General features: G+C 45.0%; 1 protein-coding gene across 1 annotated transcript in view; it reads right to left on the bottom strand.

Annotated features, from left to right (window-relative positions):
• Positions 1-11,291, bottom strand: part of TRAP1 (TNF receptor associated protein 1) — a 49,892-nt gene extending 38,601 nt beyond the window's left edge. Inside the window, exon 1 of the mRNA XM_015104052.3 lies at positions 11,183-11,291. Within this exon, the coding sequence (XP_014959538.2) occupies positions 11,183-11,258 (76 nt within the window). The 5' untranslated portion in view covers positions 11,259-11,291. The remainder of the gene's footprint in view (positions 1-11,182) is intronic.

Below are 11,291 nucleotides of genomic sequence, written 5' to 3' on the forward strand. Positions count from 1 at the left end.
GGAGTCAGGGGCCAATGACCAGGCAGAGTGTCATCAGTAAAGGATTAGCAAATACATTATAATATATATATAAAGAATAGTCTGAAACACAGAACAATGAGGCAACGTGGGTTGAAATACTAAGAAAACACCTGGTCCAGAACAGTGGGCTACATTTGTTACCATGGTGATTAAATACACGTATGTGTGTATGTTTCTTCTCATACCCCAAGCGTGTCTCTGTGAGGACACCCAAGAAATGGGCTGAGGGGGCTGCTCTCAGGAGGGGAATTGGTGGCTGAGGGTAGCAGCTGAAGAGAGATGCTTTTCACTGCACACTCCTCTGTATCTTTTGAATTGTGCTATGTGTATCAATAACCTATTTACAAAATAACCTATTTACAACATTCTTTATAAAAAGTACTCAATCACAGAAAACATTAAAAAGAAGTTACTAGAGACATACAACACATTTATAAAGGGATATAAAAAGTTTGGGGAAATGCCCTTAAATAGTAAAAGTAAGTATTTAAAGGTGCCAATTCTCTAAATTAGTCTATTTTTAAAAACATGATCCCACTGAAAAATCAAACAGGATTTTTTTCACTATTTAAGCAAATTCTAAAATTCATATGGAAAAATGAAAGTGCACATACAGCCAAGACATTTTTGAAAAACATGAGGAAACATTATAAAATGGTAAAACACACTCAAGCTACAGTATTAATTTCTCCCCTCACTTATTATATCAGAATAAATTCTAGATGAACTATAAAAGGGAAAATAAAAGCTAAAAGTACTAGAAGTAATTAGAAGAAATATTTAAAATAGCTTTGGGCTTCCTGGGAGGCTCAGCGGTAAAGAATCTGCCTGCCAATGCAGGAGACGGGCCAGTCCCTGGGTCGGGAAGATCCTCTGGAGAAGGAAATGGCAACCCCTCCAGTATTCTTGCCTGGAAACTTCCATGGACAGAGGAGCCTGGCAGGATATAGTCCATTCAGTCACAAAGAGTCAGACGCAACTGAGCATGTGTGCAAGCAAAAGAACTGCGAGCCCGTGGACTGCAGCCCACCAGGCTCCTCCCTCCATGGGATCCTCCAGGCAAGAGCACTGGAGTGGGCTGCCATTGCCTTCTCCAGGGGATCTTCCCGACCCAGGGATCAAACCTGGGTCTCCCACATTCCAGGCAGATGCTTTAACCTCTGAGCCACCAGGGAAGCCCTATTGAGATACTCACGCACTTAAAGTGCACAATTCAATGACTTTTAGTATACTTACAAAACCATCATCACCATAACTATCACCCCAGAGAGAAACTCCACACCTATCGGCAGTCACTCCCCGTTCTCCATGCCCCCAGCTCCTGGCAACCACCTTCCACCTCTATGGATCTGCCTACTGCGGACAGTTCACATAAATGGAATCACACCATACATGGTCTTTTGTCTGTGGCTTCTGTCACTGAACGTGATTATCTTCCAGGTTCAACCATGCTGGAGGGCACAGCACAGGTCGTTCATTTTTATGGCTGAATAGTATCAATTATACAGATAGGCTACATGATGTTTACCTCATCAGCTGATGAGCAATGGTGCCATTTCTGCTTTTTGGCTATTATAAACAATGTTGCCATAAATACTGGTGTACAAGTTTCAATTTTTAAATTCTCCTGGATGTAAACCCAGGAGTGGACTTGCCAGTCAAAGGGTAACCCCTGTTTAATCATTTGAGGGACGGAAAGATGGTTGGTTTTCCAAAGTGCTGCACATTTTATATTCCTGCCAGCAGTGGGCAAAGTTTCCAATTTCCGCACACTGTTGTCAGTGCTTGTTTCTGCTGTGCTTTTTATCACAGCCACCACGGTGAGTGTGATGCGCCACCTCCCTGCACAGGGACTTGCCTTTCCCTGCCAAATGACTAACGATGCTGACCATTTGAGAGTTTTCCTTAATGACCTGACAGTAAGGAAATTTGTCTAAATAAGACACAGCCCAAGAAAAAGACACATAGCCCACACATTTATGGACAACATGAAAATTAAGGTCAACAGAGTAGACCTTAAAAGGGGGTAAAAAAAATTTTGACTGTGTGAGGTGATGGATGTTAACTAATTATGGTGATTATTTTGTACATACAAATATCAAATCAGTATGTTGTACAACTAAAACTAATATAACAATTATATGATTATATGTCAATCATATCAACAGAAAAAAATACAAAATTTTAATGAATAAACAAAATCAATTAGCAATAACCACACTTTAAAAAAATTTAAGTCAGTGGGCAAACACACTAGAGACAAAAAAGTCTGAAACACATGGCAGAGGGCTAGTTTCCTTAATAAACAAGAGCTCTAACAGACCCACAAGGAGAAGGCCAAGCGCAAGAGAAGAATGGCAACTCACAAAAGAGAGAAACATCAGTAGCTTTGAATCATAGAAAAGGATGCATTACCACACTCGTAACTAAGAAACTGCCTTTTCAAGCAAGATAGAAGACTTCCCTGGTGGTCCAGTGGTTAGGAATCCACCTGCCAATGCGAGGGACGCGGGTTTGATCCCGGGAGGGACACGCCACCGGGCAACTGAGCTGGCACGCGGCAACTACGGAAGCCCGTGCGCCGTAGAGCCCGTGATCTGCAAGAGAGGCCAACGCAGTGAGAGGCCTGCACACAACTCAGGAGTAACCTGCGCGCCGCAGCCAAGAAAAGCCTGAATGCAGCAATGAAGACGCAGCACAGCCAAAACTAAACAAGTTTTAGAAAAATAAGTCAAACCAGTAACATTTTCACTGTCAGACTGACAAACATTTATAAAGTACTGCTGTGCTAGCACCGGTGAAGGGCAAAAAACTGTTGGCAGTGCTGCCAGTGACTTAAAAAAAGGGAATGAAGCTAGCAAACCACCTAAAGGTCCATCAGGAGAGGGTTACGTGAAGACAAAGAAATGCAAGAAAGGCAAAATGGCTGTCTGAGGAGGCCTTACAAATAGCTGTGAAAAGAAGAGAAGTAAAAGGCAAAGGAGCAAAGGAAAGATATACCCATTTGAATGCAGAGTTCCAAAGAGAGGTAAGAAAGCCTTCCTCAGTGATTAATGCAAAGAAATAGAGGAAAACAGTAGAATGGGAAAGACTAGAGATTCTCTTCAAGAAAATTAGAGATACCAAGGGAACATTTCATGCAAAGATGGGCACAATAAAGGACAGAAAGGGTATGGACTTAACAGAAGCAGAAGATATTAAGGAGAGGTGGCAAGAAGAAGGTGTATTGAAGAACTGCACAAAAAAGATCTTCATGACCCAGATAAGCACGATGGTGTGATCACTCACCTAGAGCCAGACATCCTGGAATGCGAAGTCAAGTGGGCCTTAGGAAGCATCACTACCTAGAAAACTAGTGGAGGTGATGGAATTCCAGTTGAGCTAATTCAAATCCTGAAAGATGATGCTGTGAAAGTGCTGCACTCAATATGCCAGCAAATTGGAAAACTCAGCAGTGGCCACAGGACTGGAAAAAGGTCAGTTTTCATCCCAATCTCAAAGAAAGGCAATGCCAAAGAATGCTCAAACTACCGCACAATTGCACTCATCTCACATGCTAGCAAAGTAACACTCAAAATTCTCCAAGCCAGGCTTCAACAATATGTGAACCCTGAACTTCCAGATGTTCAAGCTGGATTCAGAAAAGGCAGAGGAACCAGAGATCAAATTGCCAACATCTGTTGGATCATCGAAAAAGCAAAAGAATTCCAGAAAAACATCTACTTCTGCTTTATTGACTATGCCAAAGCCTTTGACTATATCACAACAAACTTTGGAAAATTCTTAAAGAGACAGGAATACCAGACCACCTGACCTGTGTTCTGAGAAATCTGCATGCAGGTCAAGAAGCAACAGTTAGAACTGGACATGGAACAACAGACTGGTTCCAAATAGGAAAAGGAGTACATCAAGGCTGTATATTGTCACCCTGCTTATTTAACTTAAATGCAGAGTAATCATGAGAAATGCTGGGCTGGAAGAAGCACAAGCTGGAATCAAGATTTCTGGGAGAAATATCAATAACCTCAGATATGCAGATGACACCACCCTTATGGCAGAAAGTGAAGAACTAAAGAGCCTCTTGATGAAAGTGAAAGAGGAGAGTGAAAAAGTTGGCTTAAAACTCAACATTTAGAAAACTAAGATTAAGATAATGGCATCCGGTCCCATCACTTCATGGCAAATAGATGGGGAAGCAATAGAAACAGCGAGAGACTTTATTTTTGGGGGCTCCGAAATCACTGCAGATGGTGACTGCAGCCATGAAATTAAAAGACGCTTGCTCCTTGGAAGAAAAGTTATGACCAACCTAGACAGCATATTAAAAAGCAGAGACATTACTTAGCCAACAAAGGCCTGTCTAGTCAAAGCTATGGTTTTTCCAGTAGTCACGCATTGATGTGAGAGTTGGACTGTGAAGAAAGCTGACTGCCAAAGAATTGATGCTTTTGCACTGTGGTGTTGGAGAAGACTCTTGAGTCCCTTGAACTGCAAGGAAATCCAACCAGTCAATCGTAAAGAAAATCAGCCCTGAATATTCACTGGAAGGACTGATGCTGAAGCTGAAACTTCAATATTTTGGTCACCTGATGTGAGGAGCTGACTCATTAGAAAAGACCCTGATGCTGGGAAAGACTGAAGGTGGGAGGAGAAGGGGATGACAGAGGATGAGACGGTTGGATGGCGTCACCGACTCAATGGACATGAGTTTGAGGAAACTCTGGGAGTTGCTGATGGACAGGGAGGCCTGGCGTGCTGCAGTCCATGGGGTCGCAAAGAGTCAGACACGACTGAGCCACTGAATGGAACAGACTGAAGTGAAGGAAAGGGCGCCACATGATGGCCCCAGGGCTCTGGGCATCAAGACCCAGCAAGCACAAAGTGGGAGGGGCTGAGTGCACAGGGTCCTGCCTGGGGCAGCCCCTCTTCTTTCCTGAGGGAAGCGGGGTGTGGACACCCCTTTGCCACAGAGACTTTTTTCCGAACCACTGGGCAGTGAGCTAAGAGTCCAGATGGAAGATTTTTCATTGTTCCAGGCTGTTACAGAAACCATCACTACCTTCTCACTAATAAAAACAGAAAGCAGTTTTCTCAGGAAACTACTATGACATTAGCTTGAACTCTAACTCCATACCTCCCCTTACCAACTGCCTGCATCTCCCCTGTACAGTTGAGGAAAACAGCGAGATGCTAACCCCCTCGTTAAGAGTGCCCTGCCCCCCTGTTCGCCAGCCCAGTCCTGTCTCAGGGCCCTGGCCTCGACTACTCCCTCTGCTTGGAATGTCCTTCCCAAGACACCAACACCTCCTCCCAGGCTTTGCTTAAATGCCACCCTGCTCGTGAGACCCCCCGCAACCGCCCCTTCTACTGGGACCCCCTTCCCACTCCGGTCTCTTCACGGGGCTTGTCGCATGGCATCCCCACAGCACGCTCCCATCCGCGCTGACCGCACTCCACGGCGGCACTGCAGAGGCCAAGACTCCCGCCCATCTCGTCTCCTGGGTGCCCAGAGCACTCGGGCAGCCCCAGGCCCACTGCAGGCACTGTGCGGGTGTGTTCAGAACTGTTGCTGCCACACTGCCGGCACACTCTGCAGTGGCCGTGACGGTCTGAGGTCACAGCCCTTGGATAAATACGCGGTCATTTCCTCTGAAGGTACAGCCACAGGACACAGTGTTTCTCAGAATGCAGGTCAAGACTATTGGTTATGAAGCCAATTCAGTGAGCTAGGTCAGAATTTTTGTTTGTTTAATGAAACAGAAAGTAAAAGAATGCATAGGGCTTCCCTGATGGCTCAGTGGTAAAGAATCTGCCTGCCAATGAATGAGACACAGGTTCGATCCCTGATATGGGAAGATCCCCCTGCCTCAGAGCAAGGAAGCCCGTGAGCCACAACTACCGAAGCCCGCTTGCCCTAGAGCCTGCGCTCCGCAACAAGAGAAGCCACCGCAGTGAGCCATCTGTGCACCCCAGCTAGACAGCAGCCCCGCCCGCTGCAGCTAGAAAGAAGCCCACAGAGCAATGGAGACCCACCACAGCCAATAAATAAATAAAACTCTAATAAAAAATTTTTAAAAGAACACATAGCATAATACAGTTAAGTATTTACAAAACTCTTTCAGCTAAGGATGTACATGTATTTGTACAGTATATGATACCTGTACAGTAGGTCATGATATGAATGCATTTCTTACTGGGAAAACGTGACAAAAATGTTTGAAATCCACTCATCTAATATCAACGTAACATTTCTAAGTTAAAGCTTCAGATTCTATAAAAAGAAAAATTAATAAATTTACTTGTAAAGTTTAAACTTCTGCAAACTAAAGGTACTTCCAGATCAATGAAAAGAAGAATTAACCCTCTCCCAAAAGGGAAAATACAATACTGGAAAAACGAAGTTCTTTGGAATGTAGCCTCAGGCTTTTTTTCCATAACACCGCCAACTATTTTACCATAGTTTTAAGCTCTATATTTGTAACCATGAAATTCTCTGCTTTTCAGTAAGTTGGTTTGGATGGTTCCATTATCTCTCAAATTTCACCAGATAACTCAGGTTAGCTATTCACAACTGAATTTTGTTTCTTAAGTTCTGTAACCACTTGAGGTAAGTCCTGTTTAAAGTGTATCAATATTCTAGACAGAAATCTCTTCACTTTCTATGTATATATCAAATAAAGATTTATTTCCTTTAAAATTTTCTAGTTCTTATCTCTAGCACTCCTGAACATTTTCACTATTTCTTACTGTTTCATGACCTGTTCTAATCATTCACTACTAAGCAATACTGACACTATCAAGAAACATCGACTGCTGAATACAAAGAAACATAACAAAACCAAAAGGGAAGGGCATTTCTGAACAGCCAAAATACAACACATAAAATCCACATGCTGAGCTTCAGTTAAACAAGAATATCCTGTTCCTGCCTAGAATTCTCCTCTCCTTTAAAAAAAAAAATTGCTCACAAATTTTTGATCTAGCTTTCCAACCCTCACCTGAAAATGGAGAGTAGCAGGGAACACAGCTCCAGAGGCCTGGCAAGTTCAAATGAGTATCAGAAACACGCAGGACGCAGTTTCAGTGTGGGACGTTTTAGACAGAGGAGATGTCACAGCCCAGTGGTCCTGCAGGGGTCTGTGTGTTACAACAGAGGACCCTAAATTAACATTCACAACGACCCTGAAAATATCAAAGATTCTGTTAGGCTGCATCTGTGATTAAGTCTTTTAGAAAGACTTCTCATCACAAAGGTTGAAATGAAATGTTTTACTACTCTACAAGTAAGTTTCACGGAAAATCCCCCCAGGACTCCACTCCCTGCAAATGCTGGGATGTCGGTGTGTGCAAACTTCAGAAGGACCATAGGACAGGCTTTGCTCACTCCACCTTCCCAGCACACGTCCGCTACCTCCCTACCCCGGCTCTTTAGGAAGACCCGCACCAACTATTTTGTCCTCAACAGTATTGCTATATGTGTGTGCGCGCGTGCATGCAGGCACGCACAACTCTTTTTGACCCCATGGACTGTAGCCTGCTCGCCAGGTTCCTCTTGTCCATGGGATTCTCCATAACAAGAATACTGGAGTGGGTTGCCATTTTCTACTCCGGGGGATCTTCTTGACCCAGGGATCGAACCCAGGTCTGCTTCTCCTACATTGCAAGGTGACTTCTTCACCACTGCGCCACCTTCTTTAACCTCAGCTTGTTCCTCTCAAATCTGGTATTCATTTTGGCTATCTCAAATTAATTCCTAATATCCTAATCACGTTTCTTGATTGTACAGCTGTTAAATAACAGCCATTCTTTCAAAATTAGTTACACCCACGACTCAGGTACTCCTAAATTCAATTTACCTGATCTCTGAGCAACAAAAATCAAGTGGAAATAATGCGCCCAAGTAGACACTGGCTCTCCAAGCTACAACTTTCATCACCTTTAATTTCTAGTGGCTTTAGCAGATATAACCAGCAATGGCAGAAACATCCGGAAATCTACTTTTACTAAATGCTACAGAACTACAGGTAAATCTCTGTGTGGACTAAGCGAACAGCAGCTTCCTAGCAAAACGCTACTGTTCTGTATCAAGACTGATTGATTAGAGGGTGTTTGAGAAAAATTCTAGGGGACTTCCCAGGAGGTCCAGCGGCTAAGACTTCACACTCCAACGCAGGGAGTTGGGGACTTCCCCAGGTTGGGGAATGTCACATGCTGCAATTAAGTCCACATGCCACAATGAAGACCCAGTGCAGTCAAAAGAAATAATTAAATTTTTCAAAAAGAAAGAAAAAAAATCTAGCTGCTGCACTGAACGTACCAAGAATGCAGGAGAGGAAAACCCTCTGGCTTTGAACTTGAGCATCTCACTTGAGAGTGAAGTGGACACATTTTCACTGATCCTGAGCTGGTATCCTGGTTTTAGAGGAGCACCATTGGTCTCTGAAACAGTCCCTCCTCTGTCCTGTTACAACCTGGTATTTTGACAGTGGGGCGTGAGAACTGTTCATTTTTCCTTCAGTGTTTTACTCACCACCCCAACTTCCCACCTCCTGCAGCCTGAAGCTGTATGCCCAGGAGGAACAAGAAGCTTGGGGATCTTCCTTCTTAGTTCTGATCAATTCCTCCACCAGAAACTAACTAGGTCTTTGCTCATCTATTACACTTGGGTTGGTCTGCTCTTTTGCAGACTGCAGACCACTCAGGCCCCTCATCCTAACCAAGTCCCCCTTGGATAAAGACCACCTGGCGCCTCTGGACAGTGGGCCACAGATCCCTCCTCTGTCCACAGGCTTCTCTGGTGCTGGCTCTAAGCCCCAGCACCTTAAACAGATGGTACTGCCATTCAGAGTTTAAGCAGTTAACCATCAACACCTTTATCATCATGTTAAATTAGCCACACACACAGCTGCTTTACTGAGAGAGGGAAATTTGACTGGCAAGTGACTCCCTACATCCTGAAAACAGCCTGGAACTCCAGAAGTCTGCCTGAACTCTTGTGAAGAAAAATGCCAATGCCAGCCAAGGCTCCAGATGGTAGAGAATAGAAAAGTCAACTTAAGCACCAACTGTTCTTACTGTGGCTGCCTCACAGTCTAGTTTTTGCAATGCGAACCAAAAGAGTAAGAATGATACAGGACTTCCTGGTGGTCCAGTGGTTAAGAATCCACCTGCCAATGCAGGGGACACGGGTTTGATTCCTGTCCAGGAAGATCCCACATGCCACGGAGCAACTAAACCCCTGCACCACAACTCCTGAACCTGCACACTTAAAACCTCCACAAGAGAAGCCACCACAGTGAGAAGTCCTTGCTCACCGCAACTCCAGAAAGCCTGCCCACAGCAATAAAGACTCAGCGCAACCTAAGTAAATAAATAATAAATTAAAAAAAAAGAATGGTACAGAGAATGAATTATAAACACACATGATCAGAACATCTTAGAACATGAGGAGTAAAAAGAAAAGAAAATCCCTTTCTTTCTCTCCCAAGGGGAGCGGGGTGGAGAGACAAGTCAGCTACCATAAAATGCAAGAATCAAACTGACAAGGCTGCTCCCCTTTAATGAAGATGCTAGAAGACAACAGACAACTATCAGTCTTTGAAGGAAATTATTTTGACCTGGAATGCAATACCCATCCAAACTATAAGTATGAGGGCAAAATAAAAATAACTTTAGACATGGTCGGGCTTAAAAAAATATACAACCCATTGTCTTTTTCTGCAAAACTAACACAAGGGTATACTCTGGTAAAACAGGAAATAAATTCCAAAGGAAGGAAGATGTTGGATATTAAGTAACAGTCATAAAACTACAGCTGTCTTATCTGTTAATGTATGATTGTTTAAAAAAAAGATACTGCAACATTTTAAACTCAGGTAACAGAAAAAGCTGTAAAACAGATGAAAACACTCTTACTGTTACCCATGCAAATATGTTAAACAATATATAATACAAGTTTGGAAAAGGGCTAATACCCAGTGTTGGAGAAGATGCCTTGCTATAGGTGGTTTCGTTCCCTGCTAATGGGAATATAAATTGCTTAAGCCTTTTTGGACAGTAATTTGGCAATATCAGGTAACATTTTAAATATGCACACGCTGTGAACCATCAATTCTAAAATTCTAAATAAATGCCATGCATGGTAACTCGCCCATTCTAAACAGCACTGTAATGACCAGAGCAAAAACAAACAAACAAAAAAACACCTAAACAACCCAAAACCCGCCAATCAAACCAAACCCTCAGAAATCATCTTTATAACGTCTGCCAACAGCACAATGTTAAGTAAACGATGATACGTCCTCCGTAACACAGAATACTACGCGGCCTTGTAAAGTTGTAAACTGATACATACAAACAGAAAACATATGTAAGCCATCCTGGAGCTTAAAAAAAAATCTGTAGCACAAAGCATAAACGGTTTAGGCCATTTTACGTAAAAATCGTTAGATGTGTGTATTTATATGTGTGTAACTGAGTGTGCAGAACCAGGAAGGTACGCCAAGACGTTCACCCGCCGTGACTTTCGAGTGGGGAGTGAGAGAAGGGATTGCGGTCATGGGTTTTTTCCCAACATTGATTTGAGCACCTCCCAATTTCAAGCCCTGGGTTACGGAGGTCAACAACCCAGAGTCCGGGGCTGCGCGAGGGCCCGGGGCCGGTTTTCTGGTTCGCCGCCGCGCGCCGGGCCAAGCGGGCCCTCAGGTGTGTCGATGGGACAAGGGGCCATTCCACTTGGGGGAGGGGAGGAACCGAGCGCAGCCAAGGGGCTGAGATAATCCCCCGGGTGAAGCCCGCTGCCAGCGCACACGCGCCCTTTGGTTTCAACTCCCCGAAACTGCCGGCGGCCCCGCCGCCTCAACCCGGCCTGACCAGCTCGCTGGGGAGCAGCCTCTACAGCAGGCAGTCACGCGGGCCCGGGCTCAACCCCTTCACCTCCGGAGAAACCCGCAGCTCGGACCGAGTTAGGTGCCCCCAGGACGCACCGAGCGCCCAGCGTTCGCCGCGTGCTGGGAGCATAATCCTCACAGAACCTCCCGCGCCGCGTGAGGGAGAGCCGCCACCGCGCGTCCCACACAGAATAGGGGCTGTGGGGACCCGGAGGCTCCGCGCGTCCCCGCCCCCGCTCACCTCCCACCCGCCCTTGTCCGGTCGCCCTCACCTCCGCAGGCAGCCGCCAGCGCCGGCGCCTGCAGGCGGCGGCCCCACAGCAGCAGCGTCCGTAGCTCGCGAGCCATGTTGTTCCTCCGGCGTCCCGGGCAGCCACGCGC

This window comes from Ovis aries, chromosome 24, assembly GCF_016772045.2.
Source record: "Ovis aries strain OAR_USU_Benz2616 breed Rambouillet chromosome 24, ARS-UI_Ramb_v3.0, whole genome shotgun sequence".
NCBI classification, from domain to species: domain Eukaryota; kingdom Metazoa; phylum Chordata; class Mammalia; order Artiodactyla; family Bovidae; genus Ovis; species Ovis aries.